At 32.9% G+C, this 19,651-nt stretch overlaps 2 protein-coding genes across 3 annotated transcripts; both read right to left on the reverse strand.

Moving 5' to 3' along the window:
- Positions 1–1,082: 1,082 nt before the first annotated feature.
- Positions 1,083–3,811, reverse strand: LOC104121246 (protein SODIUM POTASSIUM ROOT DEFECTIVE 2-like). Its single transcript, XM_009633195.4, has 4 exons — positions 3,453–3,811; positions 2,617–3,064; positions 1,994–2,069; positions 1,083–1,405 (listed from the first exon to the last, which is right to left on the reverse strand). Exons 1-4 carry the CDS (start codon positions 3,587–3,589, stop codon positions 1,140–1,142), a joined length of 927 nt encoding a protein of 308 aa, XP_009631490.1. The 5' UTR covers positions 3,590–3,811; the 3' UTR covers positions 1,083–1,139.
- A 7,523-nt stretch (positions 3,812–11,334) lies between these two features.
- On the reverse strand, positions 11,335–18,335 carry LOC104121247 (UDP-glucuronic acid decarboxylase 1-like). 2 transcript variants are annotated; one of them, XM_070195111.1, is made up of 7 exons: positions 17,559–18,335; positions 16,625–16,771; positions 16,448–16,527; positions 15,860–15,943; positions 15,708–15,782; positions 12,898–12,990; positions 11,335–11,824 (listed from the first exon to the last, which is right to left on the reverse strand). In XM_070195111.1, the coding sequence occupies exons 1-7, from the start codon at positions 18,160–18,162 to the stop codon at positions 11,618–11,620; spliced, it is 1,290 nt and encodes a 429-aa protein (XP_070051212.1). In that variant the 5' UTR covers positions 18,163–18,335; the 3' UTR covers positions 11,335–11,617. The 2 variants fall into 2 exon arrangements, with proteins under 2 accessions (XP_070051212.1, XP_070051211.1); XM_070195110.1 differs by having other exon boundaries at positions 16,625–16,767; positions 17,555–18,335.
- Positions 18,336–19,651: the final 1,316 nt, after the last annotated feature.

Genomic DNA, 19,651 nt, shown 5'->3' on the forward strand with positions numbered 1-19,651 from the left:
TGTTCTTTGGTTTAGTGTGTTTATGTTGTTAGTTGGTAGTTGTTGGTTGAATATAGCTTAATTAGCAAATGAGTAATCGTTGGTGCTGGCTGCAGATCTTGTTCGTGTTGTGCGTATTTTCTATTTGTCAGTTTGACTTTGTGGTAAGATCAAGTACCCAGTGGCATACTGCTTGATAAGTGTAGGCTAGGATTTCCTTGCCAAGAAAAGTATAGGCTGAGATTTAAGGTTGTCTTGTATTTTCCATGTATCAGTTTTGGTTTTAGGCCAGTTAATTTGACATCATGAAATTTATGTAGATCATGATCGAGTCCAATGATGCTCTTTTCTTTTGTAAGTCTTGAAGTTTTCTGTTTAGACCGAATCTAATAATTTAACCCTAATAAAGATTTGATTATGTATGTGTGGATTAACTGATATAGATGAAGGAAGCTTGCTAACTGATACTCCTTCCGCTTCATTTATCTGTTCGACGGAGCACAAAGTTTTTTGAAACTTGTGGTCTATAAATATGCTATAACATTTGTGGGACTATGAAAGCTTTTCATTTTCAGGTAAAATGGGAAGTTTTTAAGTTAAATTATTTCCAAAAAAAAAAGTGTTATTCTCTTTGGAACAAATTAAAAAAAAAATAGGGTCACAGAATCTGAGACGGAGGGAGTAGCAAATAATATTGCACACTTGGCTCAGAAAGTTAAAAGGAAAGAGAATAAAAATGTAAGAGGGAGCTTCTCTGAGAATTATTACTACCAGATTCCTTTTCCTTTCCGAGCAGCTGAGGATACATTCTTTCAGTCGTATCTGCAACAAGAAAACTTTGGAACAATGCTGAATTTAACGGAAAAAATTACTCATACCTAGTGTTCGCACCAAGAAAATAAATGTAATTAAATTGCATATAAAATTTTGGTTATGTGATATGTATTCTCACTTCAGTCTTGTGACTCTTATGAGTAAATTGCCTGGTTTGGTTACAAGTATTTTTTTTTCCGACGAGTTTATCCTGGGACATGTGGTAAAGTAAGTAGTCAGCAAAAAAATTTCCATGAAAATCAAAAAGTTCAACAGCACCACAATGAAGATGATAAAAAAATCCCAGGATATAATTTCCTTTATCTAAAGCACATAAACTTAAAAATTTACATAAGGTGAATAGTTGCTGGACTTGGAGGAACATTATTATTTATGTTGTCATGAGACAGTACCAACTGCTGCTTGACATCTCTCATGAACTCAGAATTACTCAAATTAACTTTGTCCGAAGAAGGGACTGAAGAAGCCAGTGTTGGTGTCATAAGCTGTGCATTCTTCACCTTTGAAATGCTTGCAAGAACCCCTAATGGTGTCACATCCCCAATAACCGTTACCTTTTTCGCAGCAAAATCTATGTTGAAAGATGTCACGCCTGCACAGTGCAAAAGATATTTGCACGATCAGATTGCTTCTTTTTTTTTGATAAGGTTGCACGATCAGATTGCTTATAAGGTAATTATACATAGAAGAACTATAGGTTACATGTCGCACTAACACTGAGTTTGACATGCGCTATTGAAAGCATTAGTTCTTTAACATGTCGTGATTGTAGATAGTGGTGGTGGAAGGAAGAAGGTTCTAGTGGTGGAGAAGAAGTGGAGGGGATGGGGTAAAATGGATTGGGGGCGGTGACATGTCATGACATCTGGTGTCCATCTCACCAAAATATCAGTGTCACGTAGGATTGAGTATTCATCTTGGACATTCCTAATAGAGGAGTATATTTGAACCATTTGGGTAACAACGGGAGTATTTTTATGCGGATAGTATAACAAAGGGTAAATTGATCTTTTTTGCACAGTAAATGGGCAAATTTGGCCATTTTCCTGAAATTTATACTGCAAGTGTATATAAGTTAAGAAAATGAACACATCGAGAAAATGTCAAAGAAGGCATGTCAATGGTCCCCAACAAATTTCACAAGGAGAAAAAAGTTATCACAAAGTGCAGAGGTACACACCTTGCATTCTGGAGATATGTTTCCTCATCTTCCTTTCACATCCTTTACAGTGCAGTGAAACTCTAAGAACAACCACCTGCAACAAATATTCATTACTATGTCATATATTGTCTCTTTGGTCCTTTTTTGGACCACTTTCTACAACTAATCCTCCTAACTTTATGATGCTAACAAACAAGAGAAGTGTTTTCTGTATCTTTCTGAAAAGGAAATTAAGATTCTATTAAATTAGATTAATGCTAGACAGACCTTTTGCATTTGATCTAGTATTATAGCTGAAAGGTTTTGTACTTTCTTGGCTTCTACAAGGATCGTCACCAAAATTATCACTTTAAAGGGTCGCCACAAAACCCTTTTGCGGCGAATAAAGGGATAGCCATGTAAAATTGTCTTCGGAAACGGAATTTTACGCAAATAGCTAGTCAGAATTACTGTTTACTTTTCTTAAACGGTATACATAATATTATATACTGATTATATATGTTTATACACATATTATACGTGGAGTATACATACTTATACATTCACCAGCTATTGTTAGTTTAACAGTTGGGTGGGCGGCTATTTAGATTAATTCTTCAAAAACACTTTATGATTTGAAAGGAGAAGGGGGGGAAAGAGACCTGATTAGTAGAGGCAGAAGATGGTGGTGGCTTTTGAGCACAAGATTCATCTGTTTCTATTTTCACAGCTTCCACAGAATTACTAGGAACCAACTTGAGAACAGGGTCAAAATCTGATAAAGCATCCAACAAATTACTTTTCTCACCCAAAAGATACCTAGAAGAACCAGGTGGTGTTATAAATTCACCAGGTTTTGTACACCTCCAGCTACTACTTGTCTTAATACTAATATTCTCATTTCCCTCAACACTGCTACTCTTCCTTTTCTCATTATCCTTTCCTATCAATGGCTTTCTTGAGCCCTTTCTCTTGGTTTCTTTAGCCGGTTTCGAGGATGATTTTCGGTTCTTGTTCTGAGGTTTTGGTGAAATTGGTGAGTGAGCTGAGCAAGGTGCAGAGACGGATTTAGGACCTGTTCTTCGCGAATCTCTGATAATAGGATTGTACCTAAAGAGAAGATTAAAATTAATATTTTGCAAGAATACTCAAGTTCTATTGGTTACTAAAATGCATTAAAGTTTTTATGACTTCCTGAAAACTAAGAGATAAGGGCAGCCCGGTGCATAAGGCATCTCGCGTTGACGCAGGGTTCGGGGAAGGGTCGCACCCCAAGGGGTGTGACCGAGACAGCCTATGCTAATGCAAGCATTAGTGGCTGCTTCCACGGCTCGAACCCGCGACCTAAAGGTCAGACGGAGACAACTTTACCATTGCTCCAAAGCTCTTCTTCGAAAAACTAAGAGATACTTAAGAGTTAAAAAAACATCAATTAGTTTAAAGATATGTAGTACTATCATTTTTAAAGAAAAAAATGCATTAATTCCAACAGTAGTACCGGTCAATAGCGCGGCTACTGGAAATGCTGCCGCCGCCAAGTTGGATAGAGGAAGAGGAAGCTGAAGAGGAAGAAGCTTCTTCCATACTAAGACATATTGCTGTTGCAGCTTGGGATGCACAGAATATATCTTTCATTTTTCAAGAAAGTTATGAGTCTAGAAATGTAAGGATAATATATGGGAAGTAGTTGAATTTGAAGGCTAATTAATGGTTTAGAGAATCTGAATCAAAACTTTTGGTGAAAGCAAAAAGAGTGAAGGAACTGTTTGAGAGACTGCTTTTATGATTGAAAGTGTTGAGATAGAAGGGGATAAGGAGAGTGAGTTGTTTACTATGGGAAGGGGAATTGAAGGAACTGATATTGCATAGTGTTTTTACTGTTTTATATGTATTTAAGTTCACATGCTAACTTATGATACCAGCCTGGAGATAGATTCTTTTTCAACTTCTGAAATTTACTCTTAAGATTTTACTCCATTTTAGTTATAGGTGTATCGGCAGCCAAGTGACAAAGTATCATGCGTTCACGTAAGATACGAAAAAAGATCGCAACCCAAGGAGTGTATCATGACTTCTAATAATTTTTTGAACTTCAAAAGTTTGATAAGTATTTCGATAAGACTTTGTGTTTATTTATATAGGGAAAAAGGTAAAATTTCCTCATCTATACGAAATATCAGAATATTATCCTCCGTTATATTTTGGGGTATTCCGACCTTTGTCGTTAGTGAAATATCTTGTATTTTCTCTTAACCCTAACAGAGCTTCAACCTGAAATATAGCAAAATGCTTTGACACATGGAATCCATACAATACCTATGTGAATGAGGAATAAGTACTTGCAAAGATTTAAAATTAAAAAATTAAGTAATAATATTGGTGAATTGTGATTAAATACCCCTATTTAATAAGTTAAAGTTGAAGGAGTGACACTCGGGGACTGGGTTTTCTGAAAGATTCAGTGACAGTTTCCTAAGAGTGCGCTTCTGCCTCATTTATCTAAACATTTGTTTTATGTTAGTATTATAATTTTTTATGAGAAATGGTAAAAATATATTATACCAAATCATACTAATTTAAGTGATAACTTACTATCGTTTTGTCATCGTTCCATAATGTCATGTAGAATAAACTTATAATATTATAAAGAAAATGTAAGATACGGGATAAAATTATAATATAAAAAAAGTAAGGTAAAAGATAAAATAAGATTATTTAATGATAAGGAAGGACAAGGTGAGAAAAAGAAAAGGCAACGGCACGACTATACCAAATCGATCGTTACATAAATTGGCATTTTTCATAGTTATATACATAACGATAGATTTAACAGTATGATACAATAAAATTTAAGCAACAATCAAAATAAATATAGTATTTTAAAGTAACAATACACACAATACAATAGGTAACAATCATGGTAAAATATGGAATATTTGACTATGTTTAATGATACCATGTGTGTAAAAACATATGTCATGTATTTATCGGGTAATATCAGTGCAAATAGTTTTTACCGCAAGAAATACTAAGTTGTTAAAAGTAAACAATTAAATGATACTTTTGGCATGGCCTACATACCTGATAACAAGTAATGAAACTTACAGAGACAAGTCTGAGTTGAAATTACCAAATAAGACACTGCAACGGCTAAATAATCTGTAGACACTCAATTTTTTTTCTTCTAAGCATGCAACTCAAAGTTCAGATTTCGTGTGCAACTGTTCACTTGTTATAATACAAAAACACATTTTTGTTTTGTTCAAGTCATGGGGTTTTAGCAAACTGACAAGCTAAATAAACTTCTTCATTTATTGTCTTTTGTTACTCGTTATCCCAAATTATATTATATACATTTTCAGACATATGGGTCACAATTTTTCAGTTGTGCTCATGTGAAATTGACATTGATCCAAAGATATAAGATATGGTTATTATTTTAAAAGGTGCAGGTGTAAGACGAAATGTATTACCTATTATGGGTGTGGTGTGTTAACCTCAAAAACATGAGATATAAATCTTACTATCTTGTTTCTATAAATATATGTATAAAACAAAATAATAATGTAAAAATAGACTATAATATGAAATTTTAAAACATTTATTGAAAATTGTAAATATGCTAGCTTTAAGAATGTATTAAAACTAATTGAACCATCTTGGTTTAGCATATAGGTAGACAGTGTTGTAATTAACTCAATTGTTAATTTCAGAACATAAATATATGATATTAGTTACATTGTATTGGATTAAAATGTAAAACTTGAAAACTATTTGGTGTGGGAAGACGTTGCAACCTTAAACTGAGGGGTCTGAAGGTAGTTTAATAAAATCAGAGGACACTGGACTTACTGTAACAAAAATGAATTAGAATTTTGAAGGCTCATTGCCACAATTTTTCAAAATGATTTTACCCAAGCATTTACTTCTCTGACTGCATTGCCCCCTGTTTCACACCACAAGTATTCTCTTGCCGAGCTTAGCGTACTGGCCAAACTAAGGTAACTTCTGCAAGTAGTAGGCGAATTTAGGATTATTTTTTTTTCCGAAAAATTACCAAGAAAACCCGTAGTCGCTATCCTTTGAGTGTGCACTGGATAACTTGTTCATTGTGCAATAGCTCGCAAACTACACAGGAGATGTAAACTGCACTCATCAAGCCGAGTGCGACGAGCTCTGACTGACGAGGCTACTGGTGAGGGGAATCGATCCCAGATCTCCCATGTGGGAACCATTTACCCAACCAACTCAGCTAACCTTTGCGGGCTAGGATTTTTATTTGATCGATTTTTAAGATTTTTAATAGTGACAGATAAGGGTGTCAATGGTTCGGTTCGGTTGGTTATTTTATAAAATTTGTACCACGCCAATTTTTCGGTTATTGCATTTTGTATAATCACAATTAGACTATTCAAAACCGTCTCAATCATGTCGGTTTCTCTTAGGTATCGGTACGATTAGGTTAATTTTTCGTATTTTTTAAAATATCATGTAAAAGTCACTGCTAAAAGTAGAATGCAATAACACACATACTTTTATAGGATATAACAAAACTCTTTAAATAGTTTTACTATTTAAATAGTGATAAATTAAGAAAACATGAAAGATGACTAGAGTATAGATCCATCAACTATTCTACGGCAGCATAAAAGGAACTAAGCAAAGACAAGAGAAGATAAATCACACGAGTAGAAAGATATTAACCAAGCTAGGACTCAAGAATAAAGTCTATAGAAGATTAAACATTCAAAAAGATAAATTTAAATCATATGAAAGAAAACATATTCAATACATTATAGTTTACAACTCATAATCACTAGAATACTGTGTCTTGCTAGTGAATATGATGGAAATAATTTAGTTTAAGTAGGAGTAGCTTAATAGGTTTGGGAATTATGAATTTGATTTTAATTAGTTGTTGGCTTGTAACCATTTTCATAATTCCAAGGCCCAAGAAAATATTTAATGCTTTATTATTTTTAAACTTAATATATAAATATATTTTTCACATGTAAATTTATTCGGTACGGTTCGGTATTTTTTTGATTTATTTTCATAAAATAAAAAACCTACCCTAATTATCGGTACGGTTGTAGATTTATATAAAAACCTATGGTTGTATTAAAAGAAACCTAAAAATCAGTTCAGTGCAGTACAATTCGGTCAATTTAGTCGGTTTTTAAATATTCATTGACACCCCTGATGACAGGGTCAGAATTAACACATGAAAAAGTCAAAAAAATTCAACATATAGTGTATGCATGTATACATATAATTGTGTAATTAGATAAAATCTAACTGTACAATTTAATTTTTTGAAAGGGATGCCCCTTGATTAAAGGTAGCTTCACACTGGTTCTTAGCACTAAAAATTCATTGTAATCCTAAATCCTAACGGTGTAGTTAGATAAAAGAATTTTTATCTAACTGCACAATTTAATTCTTCGATGAACGGTGCCCCTGATTAAAGATGACTTCACATTGGTTCTTAGCACTAAATTTATCGTATTTGTAAAATTATGAGTTCAAATCTAAGTTGAATCTGCATATTGAAAAAAAAAATTCAATTGAAAGCAATAAAAAATATTTTTAAAAAAGGACTTGTTGAACTCTATGAGATAGAATTTTCTTATGTTGTTCAGTAGCTCAGTGATAAAGCGGTAGGCCATACTGATCGGCAGGAATTGAGCTGACTTGCTAGTCAGATGGTTTCACTATTTGTAATCCATTGAATTTGCTCGAATTAATTAGGGGAAGAAGAACAAACATAAAGGTCTATCAATTGTAGATTAAACGTGCTATGAGCCCGTTTGGTAATAATTGTAAATAAACTATTTTTAAGTGCTGAAATTAATTTTATAAATAAGTAGTTGCGTGTGTGAATAAAAGTCTGAAATTAATACTTATTAAGTAGTTTATATTTGGTAGAAAAATGTTGATAAACTATTTTGTTAAATTAAAATAAAACACCCTTAAATTTTTTATAAAAGATTATAAATTAAAGAGTTTCTTATTAAAAAAGATTTTTTTTTTGAATGATCAAGTTGAGAGTGATCAACATATGACTTTTAGCTACTCTAGCTAGGGGTGCACAAATCGAACCAGAAAATCGCACCAAACCGAAAAGTCAAACCAAACCGATTAAAAAACCTGACTAAGGTTTGGTTTGATTTGGTTTGGTATTGAGTAAAAAAATCCGAACCAAACTGGCATATAAATATATAATTTTTATATATACTTTTAAGATTTTATATAGAATTTTTAATAAAAAATGTCTAAAAATATTTAGAATTTTCTTACGGAATATAATACATATTTTATAAAATATGAAGTGCTCCATATTTATTAACCTTAAACAATGGATTGTATGATCACTTTCTTATTAAGTGTTACTGAAATGCGTCAATCTCTTTGTTCTTCCATATTCATATGTCAAGATCTATTAAATTCTTATACTATCTTTTTCGAATTTGAAATGGTTATTATTATTTAGGTATCATATTGATTTTTATGTTTAATCACTAAATCCGGTTAACCTTGAAAGTGTACATCAACGAAAAATTATTGTCAGGTGATTTAAAACTATCAAATGTTACTAAGTAAATTCTCGCATAAGAATATTTAATAGATAATATGTTTGTCAATTATTTTTAAATTTTTACTAAATATATATTTACTTATCAAAAATTTAATAAAGTAAGATTGAAATAATATTTAAGTAGCAAAAAACCCGAAAAATTGGTCAAAACCGAACCAATCCAAACCGATATAGTTGGTTTGGTTTTGAAAAAAAAGTGAACCAACTCAGTCTATGTACACCTTTAATTCTAGCTTATAACCGCTTTGAATGTTTATCAAATGCGTACTTAGTCGAATACCAAAAGAAACGAAGTCGGTGGTCCAATAAGTTATATTGAGAAAGGAGAAAACTTTGATACGGTTGAAGAATAAGAATATAGGAACCATATTCGTATTCTAAAAGAACATATGCCTCTCTCCATTTGCAAACGCGTTTGGAATTTTTCTTTTACAGCTGATAATGAGAGCTTCACAGAATCAGATGCGTTCATAAACATAACAACACAAAGTCTCTTTTCCTTCTTCACTTCTTCCTTTTCTTTTATCCTTTAATTATATTGTTTTCAAAACACACTATGAAAGAACTCTAAAGGAATTGGTACCTAACAGCATTTTAGCCCTCAACCTTTCTTTTATGAACCTTTATTATTCATATACTTTATATCTGCTTTTATAAAAACAAGGAAAGATATCCTTTTTTATTATTATTATTTTCGACCTAGTGTCTGATACCCACTTTGGATCAGACTAATCTCGACTCGTGCTACAAGTCCCCATTTTAGGGGTATAGCGCTACCTATCTCCTTTTACAGATATACCAATTATTGCTACGTGGTGCTGCTCACAGATTTGTTCTCAATTGCATTCTCTTTTATAATTTGCTTCCGGAATCAACATAGTGCCAGAATTATTTTGATTTTATTATATTAACTTACAATTTACAAACTATCGGTGAATCTTGTGACTAGTGGTGGCAAAATAGATTAAAAAAAAGTTATTATCAATCTATATTATTCATTAAAAAATGGGTTGATAATAATTTTTTTTAAAATGGGCCAAATACGGATAAGATCCATGTTATCAACTTAAAAAATGGATAATCCTGAGTTTAACTTTACATTTTCAAATACTCAAATTGGGAGTTCCTCAAGTTTGAGAGAGTATGAATTCTCTAAAAAGTGATCACATTCAAGAAACCATAGATAACCTATTTTCTATTATTATTAAATATGGGTCGAATAGAATAATTTATTCATTTTGTATTACCCGTTTTTGACTCGCACATATTCAACCCGACCCGCCGATTTGCCAGCCCTACTTGTGACATTCAGTTCCAGCACGATGAAATTTGTTATGGTACTTGTAATATCAAGAAGGTACTAAAACTTCATCCGTATCTCAAGGACTTCAATTTATTAATAGGTAGATGCACTTTGATTTTCAGTTATTTTTGTAGGAATATAGCAAGTTTAACATACAAAGTTTTTCACATGCACAAGGCCACTTTAACTTCAAAAATCTGCGGGAGAAATGCATTTGCTTTGTTCATCTATAATATTACCGGGATAGTGTAAAGTAGAGTAAATTTCATGGGTGGTCATTCAACTTTGTGTTCATTACCCAAAAGTTACTTTTCTTTCTTTTGTTACGTAAAAATCATTCAACTTTGTGTTCATTACTCAAGTCACTTTTCTTTCTTTAGTTACAGAAAAATTATTTTACTATGCTCTAGTTATTACAATAATCACTTTGATCAGATTTTACAAACCTTTCACGTGAAAAGTCTATTATGCCCTTGACATTATAAATCCTCACATTTATGTAATATATTCGTACATTTAATTTTTTTTTTAATATTAATTTTCAAGATATATAAGTAGCATTATTAATTTTTTTCAGTAACATTACCGTGGACAGATCTCAAGTCCACGTTTTTAATCATGCTTAATAAATTATGTTTAATGAAAATTAAAAAATCAAAGGTCATTGATTTATCAGCCTAAAATATCCGCATTTAGCAAAATGACACATCAAATTAATACTTTAAATAAATAATATTAACAGATAAAGCTTTAAAAAACTTAATATCAAACACAAATATCTTTGAAACTTTTTTTAAAATTTTTTATTGACTATAAAAAACTATCATTTGTTAAACAAATATGTTTTTATTATTTTAATTAAATATTTTTTTTATCATTTTTATATTTAAAATATGTTCATGTTTGAATATGATTAACCAAATTGAGTGCCATGAAAAAATTAAATGTATGGATATATTAAAAAAATAATAAATAAAATAATTTAAAGTTATTTTAATTATAAGTAAAATACCTACAAAAAAATATATTATAGTATACAATATAAAAGGTATTACATAAATGAGAGGATTAATATAAAGGACATAATAGACTTTTCAAGTAAAAGTATTATAAAATCTGGGCAAGGTGATTTTTGTGATAAATAGAGCAAAGTAAAATAATTTTTGTGTAACAAAAGAAATAAAAGTGACTTTTAGGTAATAAACACAAAGTTGAATGATTTTTACGTAACAAAAAGAAGAAAAGTAACTTTTGCGTAACGAATATAAAATTAAATGACGGAGAAATGAACAACACTTTACTCAGTAAAGTATTCTGAGGGGAAAAGATAGAGAAATGAACCATCATATAGAGAGTGGCTCCACATTATAGTACACAAGAAAAAAGTTCAAAACAGTACCTACAACAATTAAATGCAAAATCAGGACAGAGTAAAAGACCATATTACTTGTTAAAACCAATGCCCAGCAACAAATGGTATTAACAGAAGCTAAAAGCTCAAAACTACCTCCCTGCAGAATCTGAACATTGTCTGAATTACATTATATGTGGATTGTGAAAAGATATCAAAACGGAAAACTGAATACAGGAAGCATCTGCCCATGGTCGTGGCTTATGTCTGTGCATTCCAGTAGCTATTGCAATATTGATACAAAATTGAAGAGGGAAAAAATGAATGAATATCAACATCATATATTAGCAAAAACAATAAATAAACAATACTAAGCTTGGTCTATACAACCTAATGTTGCTTCTACTCTTGTTAGTTTCCTTTCCCTTCATCTTCATTTAGGATGCGATTGCGAAAATCATTGACCATGAGGGGCAGCCCCTCGCGCAAGGGTACTTTGGGCTCCCAGTTTAGTAATTCCTTTGCTTTGCTGATATCTGGTTTCCTCTTGTGAGGATCATCAGCTGTGTTAGCTCTGAACTCAATAGTAGCACTTGGATCAATCACTTCTTTGACCACCTGTATTCCCAAGGACAATGACTTTGAGTTATTTGATAACATAACTCGCAGTTGAACCAGGTAATTTCTTAGACATTAGATACAGTTTGTAGTCGACAACCTAGTGCACTGAGTACCACTTCAAACGGACTGGACTCATTCACTGAAAACCAAAAATGGTGGATAACACTGTATGTCCAGTCAACCATAAGTTTATACTGACAAGACAATAATATACTACGCATTTCAACATAATTATGATTTGTTTCTTATATTGAAGACGTACTTCCACTAAGCATGGATAAGATTAGACGCCCGATCAACTATAACTATAAATCAGTGTTCTATACTCTTTTACATCACTATTGGTTTTCTTATATAAAAGACTTGTTTCTCAAGAAGCATATAATGTATAGTAAAATTACATATTACTCCCGTCATTACATGACAGTTTCCATATAGGCACACCCCAAAATGCTCGACTCCATTCAACCTTTAATACAATTTTCACAAGTTTGAAGAATTCAAATTCTTTAAAATATACAAATCATAACTCTAAAGTGATGGTTTCACCATCAAACTGATTTTCAACCACTTCGATATCTTCTTCGCGTACCACAAATACAGTTTTTGTCAAATTTAGCATTTTATGCTCCGTGTCTAGTCAAATACCGTCAAATAAAATGGGATGAAAGAGTGCTATTGATATAAAAGGAGCCAATAATTAAATATAAACACGGTATAAGTTCGAGATAAACCAATGTTATAGCAAAACAATAACTATAAAGGAACACAACTTTATCCAGATCAGATCGTGCAGATTTAATATTTTGACACTAGAAAATGTTCGGTGAGTCTTTAAACAACAATTTATAGTTGTATCAAATAGCAACAGACAAAAACAAAAAGTGAATTTTATCTGTAATAAAATTTATAAAACTGCAATCTATTGAGCAATAATGATAAAATGACAGCAAAAGAAGAAAAAACATGCAAAATCAACAAGCAACAATCACTAAATAGCCCATATAAGTAGCGCGAGAACTATTTGGGAACAGGCAGATATATGCATTACAGCAGAAATCATGGCTTACCTCGGCAAGCTCTAACATGGTGAACTCTCCTGGGTTTCCCAAGTTGAAAGGGCCAATGTGTTCACCCTCCATTAAGGCCATTAATCCATCGACCTTTAATCAACAGAAAGTTATTTGTCTTAGTATCATTGTTTGCATTTCAACATAATGATATGACTGTTAAGAATTTTTCAAATATGCATAAGCAAAAAGCAAGCTGCCGCATTTGGACTTTTGAATTGGACAAAATTTCCAAGACAAATTAATGAATTTGCAAGATATTTAAAATGAGATGTAAAATAATCGGATAATGCACATGTAAAAAGCTTGCATGCACAAACATGTATATATTTATAAGTAAGAAATGTTCCGGATACTAGATGGTTATACCAAAAAAAATGTTCCTTGTTTCTTCTTAACCAGCTCCTAACAGGAAAATAGCAACAATCACCACTAACTAATCTAGGCTTTGTAGACCAGGCAAATGTCCATGCTCTTTTAGTTTGGCAAGACCATAATATTCCACTGTTAGCATCTCCTATGTTTTTTGAGATTGTCTACCAACTTTGAACCCTTGACTTAGTAGTTTGGAGAGAACTCCCCCAACCACTATGAACAAGGATGGCCGGTGATAGCATCTCCTATGTGTATCATTAGACAAGTCATTGTGTTAACAGAAGGCCAATATATTAAGGAATCATTCACAAGGTATTCCATTTAGAACTAATCGATTTATACTTTCTCAACCAACGGCATAGCAAAGATTTTTAGTCTTCTAGAGCATTGTTTCATTTCTAAAGCTTCTTTCCAGACATATTACAACTTGGAAATATATCCACATTAGAAAGTTGCACTTGTCAGGTGAAATATCTAGTGCACTCAAACTCATGGTCTGCAAAGTGATTCTCACACTAATGTATGTTAATTCACTGGATTTCATTGGCCAAATGCATAGACAGCCCCCTGAAATTGTCCGAATATTTCATCTAGCCATCTACACTAAGCCTATGATTACTTGAACACCCGACCTCTACTCGAACTGTGTCACTTAAACACGTCTTGCTGACATGGCACATAGTGTGAGCATCACAGATGTTGAGCGCGTGAATGTTAAAAAACAGTGCTCAAATGGACTAACGGTAAGAAATAGACTCCCTCCCTCATTCTATAGGCGATCCCCCTCATTTATCTTCTTCTCCCAAACTCATTTTCTACCATTTTTTCAGACCATAGATTCAGAAGCGACAGAAATCTTTATACTCCTATTCAACACATCCAAAATCATGAATGATTAGCTATTCCCAGATTCCGGACTAAGTTAACTGATTGGATTTAAAATCAGGGAAATGATAAAAGTTGTGGCTGCCGGCCACAGCTAATGATATGTTTTGATAACCCCTCTATTTTTAACTAAACATTTGATTCCTGTGATACAGTAGAGATGACTGGAATAGAACTTCCAAGAATTTCCATGACCCCATTTAGTCTCTTAGCATTTTAATGAAAGCAGTATCTTCTTTTAATTCAGGTTGGATTCTCCAAATCAAACTACAAAGCATTCCCTTGGTGATGCTAAATAGCATATAATCACAACTCAGGAGCTGCCCACCGTAAGATTCTTGGAGAAGATTTCTTCATAAAAAATAAAAAAAAGATTCTTGGAGTAGATTTTTTTTTTCTAAAGAAGCTAGACAGTCCAGTAAAAAAATGATGGTAGATAGATGTCATCACTCTGTAATAGAAAAGCAAAGATCTTTGAGTAAAACCATTTACTTCTTTGACCATCATTGTCCCCACCATAAGATTCTTGGAGAAGAAACTTTTTATTATAAAAAAAAAAAAAAGAAGCAAGATGCTCGAGTAAAAACCATGATATTACATAGATGTTATCACTCTATAATATAAAAGCAAAGATCTTTGAGTAAAACCATGTACTTCCCCCATCCGGTTTTTGTTTGACCTACTTTTCATTTTAGTCAGAGGTGTAAAGACTTGCATCTTTCCCAAATGGAGAAAATGTCAAAGGCTCAAAATGTCAAACTTACATATAAATTATATTAACATTGTGTTATACCATCTTGCATAAGAGGAGACACCTTTACACTCTTCCATATCTTCAACTAATAGTGGATTATGCAAGCTCAAACCTAATAGCTTGTTCAAACTTTATCCACTTAATATCTGCTAGCCAAACTAGGTAGGTCAACTGGGACTAAGGGCACAGTATCTTCCAAAAAATGGTAAAAAATTTTGTCCACTAAATTAAGCAAGTTAAAGAAGAGGGCATATATGTCACGACCCAAGTCCATATCACGTATTGTCCGACTTGTCCCAACGGACCTCACGGATTTGTCCCTTGGGCTATACCATCTTCGATCCCAAGCGCGCGTACTATGTGAACGTGTGTTATACCTTATAAAGCTCTTCACTTTCCTCTCCCATTCCAATGTGGGGTACACCTAAGGTAACATGCGCACCCCTTCTTCGGAAGCTTGCCGGCCTAAAAGCCTGCCAGTCTTGCTTGACCCTTCCTCGTCGGCTTACCCTCCGTCATGGGGCGTCACAGCACATAAATCTATTTGCTGCCAGATTTAGAATTTCACCTTACAAGCTCTTTCGCAACATAGAATAATCAAATGTTGCTTAAAGTAAAAAATAATTGGCTCAACTAGGAAGAAATGTCGATATTGGCTATAACATACATCATCATTTTCTAATTTTTTGGAGTGATTTACATTTCTAAGAGCTTAAATCAAGTTTTTCTACCTAACTCAGCGGCATATTAGGGCAGCGACATAAAAATGGAAAGGTAGCTAGTTAAAATGACATACCAAATCAGATACATACTGAAAGCTTCGTGTCTGCTTCCCATCACCATAGACTGTCATTGGTTGCCTGCGGATGGCCTGCAAACATGGTTTTAGAAAGAGATTTACAAATTTGGTTTACAGCACTGATGTTAGTATAAGCTGAGATGGCAAACCTGGGAAACAAAGTTGCTGACAACACGTCCATCATCGAGACACATGCGAGGTCCATATGTATTGAAAATTCGGGCAATACGCACCTGCATATAATATTACAGGTTGTGAATTCTGGGTCATCTATGAAATACGATATCAATTACTGCTTATAGTCTTGTTTTAATGTGGCAAGCCATAAAGTTGGAAGAGATAGAGTTAAATGCCATGTCATAAATAGAAAACTGATTAGGATAGATTCTTAAATTAGAAAGAGTACATCTGGAACTAGAAAAAGCCTCCCGGTTATTGCCTATATTCCATACGCTTCCATGATCATAATAAAGAAGAATTTTTTCAAAGTTTCACAATTTAGAACTGCAAAAATTATTTTTCGTGACTTAAAATACAAGCAGTTTCCCAAATTTATGAATAGAAGAGTTGTTCACTCATTGCTTCAACCAGAAGAGTTGTTTCACCACCACACTAAGTATTCATTTCACATAGAAAGCTAAAGCCTTCAGAATGGAAAGCTCATTCAAATGCACATGAGCATTCAGCACATCACATGTCATAATAATCAGTACTAAGAAACACAAATCTTTCATTACCTCAACACCTGCACCACGATGGTAATCCATGGTCAAGGTTTCAGCAGTTCGTTTTCCCTCATCATAGCAGCTCCTAACACCTATATATTTCAAGACGCTCAAACGTCACTAAAATCCGTCAGACATACTACCTTACCAAAGAAAAACCAGAAAAAATTTATTGAGGCTGCTGTGCACCTATTGGATTTACATGTCCCCAATATGTTTCCTTTTGCGGATGCTCAAGTGGATCACCATAAACCTCACTTGTACTAGTAAGCAAGAACCTCGCACCAATTCTCTTGGCAAGGCCCAACATGTTAAGAGTACCCATCACATTGGTCTTGTAATCATAGTTAAGGATCTCAAATACATCCAATCAAATAAATAATAAAATACCAATTAAACATGCACGGAATTCCTTAACATGTTAATTAGTGCAAAAAAAGAATTTTTACACTGTCAGGCTACTTAAAAAGCCAAATTGATGGTCAAGCATTCTACTTAAAAGCCACATCATAGCAAACTTTCAATGATAAGCATAGATTAGCAACCTGCAACATGTTAAGAGTATCCATCATAATTGTCTTGTAATTACAGTTAAGGATCTCAAATACATCCAAATTAACAAAGATAATAGAATGCCAATTAATGAATTAAAAAGGAAAGGCAGTCTGGTGCACTAAGCTCTCTCTATGCGCGGGGTTCGGGGAAGGGCCGGACCACATTGGTTTTTATGTATATAGCCTTATCTTGCATTTTTGCAAGAGGTTTTTTCGGTGGCTTGAACTCGTAACCTCCTAGTCACACGGCTGCAACTTTTACCGTTGCGCCAAGGCTCACCAATTAAACATGCATGAAATTCCTTAACAGGTTAACACTTATCGAGTTTAACTTTTATGCACCGATAGTACAAAGAATATTTACACTATCATGCAACCTAAAAGTCAATTATAGATAACTTTCTATAGCAAGAATGGATTACTAACCTAGAAATATGGTAAATGACCTATTATAGCCCGTAAAACGTAAAACTACACTGATAGTATAAAAGTATTTTCCAATGTCTGTGTATATAACTTGAATCCATAATTAACACAATATAAACAAAATAATGATGTGGAAAAGGATATAATAGTTTTGACAGGATTATACTTGTAATGAACAGGAGAGGCAGGGCACGCCAAGTGGTAGATCTGATCCACTTCTAACAAAATAGGCTCAACAACATCATGTCTAATTAACTCAAATCTATGATTCCCAAAATGATGCATCACATTTTCTTTCCTCCCAGTAAAAAAATTATCAATCACAATAACATCATCACCTCGTTTAATTAACTTATCAACCAAATGACTTCCTACAAAACCGGCCCCACCAGTCACTACAATCCGCATGCGTTTTTTCCCTATCCCAACTGGGACCCGCCCCGTCTTATACGACGTCGTAACGGTTGATGTATGGGTTAAGGGCACGGATTCGGAAACGTGAAATGATGAATTGGGGATTGGAGAAGATGGGTTTAGGTTGGGCTGGAGAATGAAAAATGTTGAACCAATGAGAATGCCAACTAAGATGAAGAGAAGGCGTTGTTCTTTAAGAAGATAATTAATGGATCTAGGTAGAGATCTGGGGTGTTTAAGAGGCTTTGGGGAAGAAGGTGGGGTTGTGTTTTGTGACATTGACATTTCTTCATCTCTTCTGTGATTCATACTTGATTGTGTATGCAATTTCATGGCTTTGTTGTTGTTCTTCTTCTAGGATATTTGGTGGGAAATTTTCAGGTTTTTGGCTGAAAGATTGGGGATTTGAAAGTGAATTTGAGTGTTTATGGATTGGAATATTTCAGGTATAATATGAAGCAGCTAATAAGCATGCTGAAAACCAATTTTAATTGCTAAAACTGATTTAATAAATAAGTCGTTACGTATTTGAATACAAGTATTGAAATTTATAATAAGCTGTTACTGTATTTGATTAAAAACAAAGTACTGATAAGCTCTTTTTCTGTTAGGGCGTAATTTATTCAAAATTTTAGATTCCAAATCGATCCAAATATAAAATATTTTATTTGTTATTTTATTTTAAATACAATTGTGCTTAGATAAGATAATTTTTATGATAAATATTATTTATTTTATGATAAGCATATAATCATAAGTTATAATAATTAATAAATTGATAAAAGTTTTTCAGTAAAAAATAAACCTAAATAGGATAAAATATTTGAAGAGAAACAAACACTGTCTTTATCACCACAATATTTAGAAAGCAACACACCAAAAATTTGATATGTCCTCATTTATTACATACAGTTCAAAGATTAATACACAATCATATAGATATAAATATGCAAAGGAATAAAGAATTTGCTTATCTTAAATAGTCAATCGACATTGCAGACTTGAAGAGAGGGGGGTTAGGTTGAAATAGTACTTGAAGTAGTGAGTATCGATATAATAGTTTTGTTCTAAAAAAGAATATTTTAAGGATAAAATAGTAAAAATTTTGGTCAAACTTAAAGTGCTTATAAGCTAAAAATTTATAAGCCGGGGGTGACCAACTTACGGCTTTTGGCTTATTTTTGACTTATAAGCACTTTTAACTTTACCAAACACGTAGATAAGCCGAAAAGTGCTTATAAGCTAATTTGACCAGCTTATAAACTTAGCCAAACACACTCTCGGTTGTTTTCAGAGTCAGAAAAGGCAGCTTCAAAATCTATAATGGTTGAGCGGTTGCATTTTTGTTACAGAAAGGGAACGTTTATAATATGCTTTAACTAAATTTTTACTGGCTGGCCTATTGCCCGGATATGAGACCAATTTTACAAGGTTAATTTTTTTGTTAAGCAGGTACTAATGTTAATTAATTAATATTCACCATAACATTGTCGTGTCCATGTTAATTTGCCGTATTGTTAATTATTTTATTGGATATTTACTATTTTTCTTCAGCATGTATAGTGGTTAATCATGTTCATCAAGATTTTGTACAGTTAGGAAGATATTAATCACCTAGTATTTTGTTTTTATTGTAATTTGAAAATAGACCTTATGATTATCCTTCCAATTTATTAATTATTAGGTCACGCCCTAATGAATTATTTTGATGTTTTCAGAAGCCAAACCTTTACAAAACTTTTTCAAAAAGTTGTCCCAAAAAAAAAATGTTGACAATCACCAGAAAATGTCAAGAGGCTTTTATATTAAATTTAAAACATAA

The sequence above is a fragment of the Nicotiana tomentosiformis genome, chromosome 2 (assembly GCF_000390325.3).
Source record: "Nicotiana tomentosiformis chromosome 2, ASM39032v3, whole genome shotgun sequence".
Lineage (NCBI taxonomy): Eukaryota > Viridiplantae > Streptophyta > Magnoliopsida > Solanales > Solanaceae > Nicotiana > Nicotiana tomentosiformis.

Coding starts and splice junctions, on each gene's coding strand:
- LOC104121246 (XM_009633195.4), bottom strand. CDS start 3,589: ATGAAAGATATATTCTGTGCATCCCAAGCTGCAACAGCAATATGTCTT. Junction 2,070..2,616: donor CTTCTGCCTCTACTAATCAG/GTCTCTTTCCCC, acceptor TATTTGTTGCAG/GTGGTTGTTCTTAGAGTTTC. Junction 1,406..1,993: donor ACATATCTCCAGAATGCAAG/GTGTGTACCTCT, acceptor TGCACTGTGCAG/GCGTGACATCTTTCAACATA.
- LOC104121247 (XM_070195111.1), bottom strand. CDS start 18,162: ATGAAATTGCATACACAATCAAGTATGAATCACAGAAGAGATGAAGAA. Junction 16,528..16,624: donor GGGACATGTAAATCCAATAG/GTGCACAGCAGC, acceptor TGAAATATATAG/GTGTTAGGAGCTGCTATGAT. Junction 11,825..12,897: donor CCATGTTAGAGCTTGCCGAG/GTAAGCCATGAT, acceptor TTGGGAATACAG/GTGGTCAAAGAAGTGATTGA.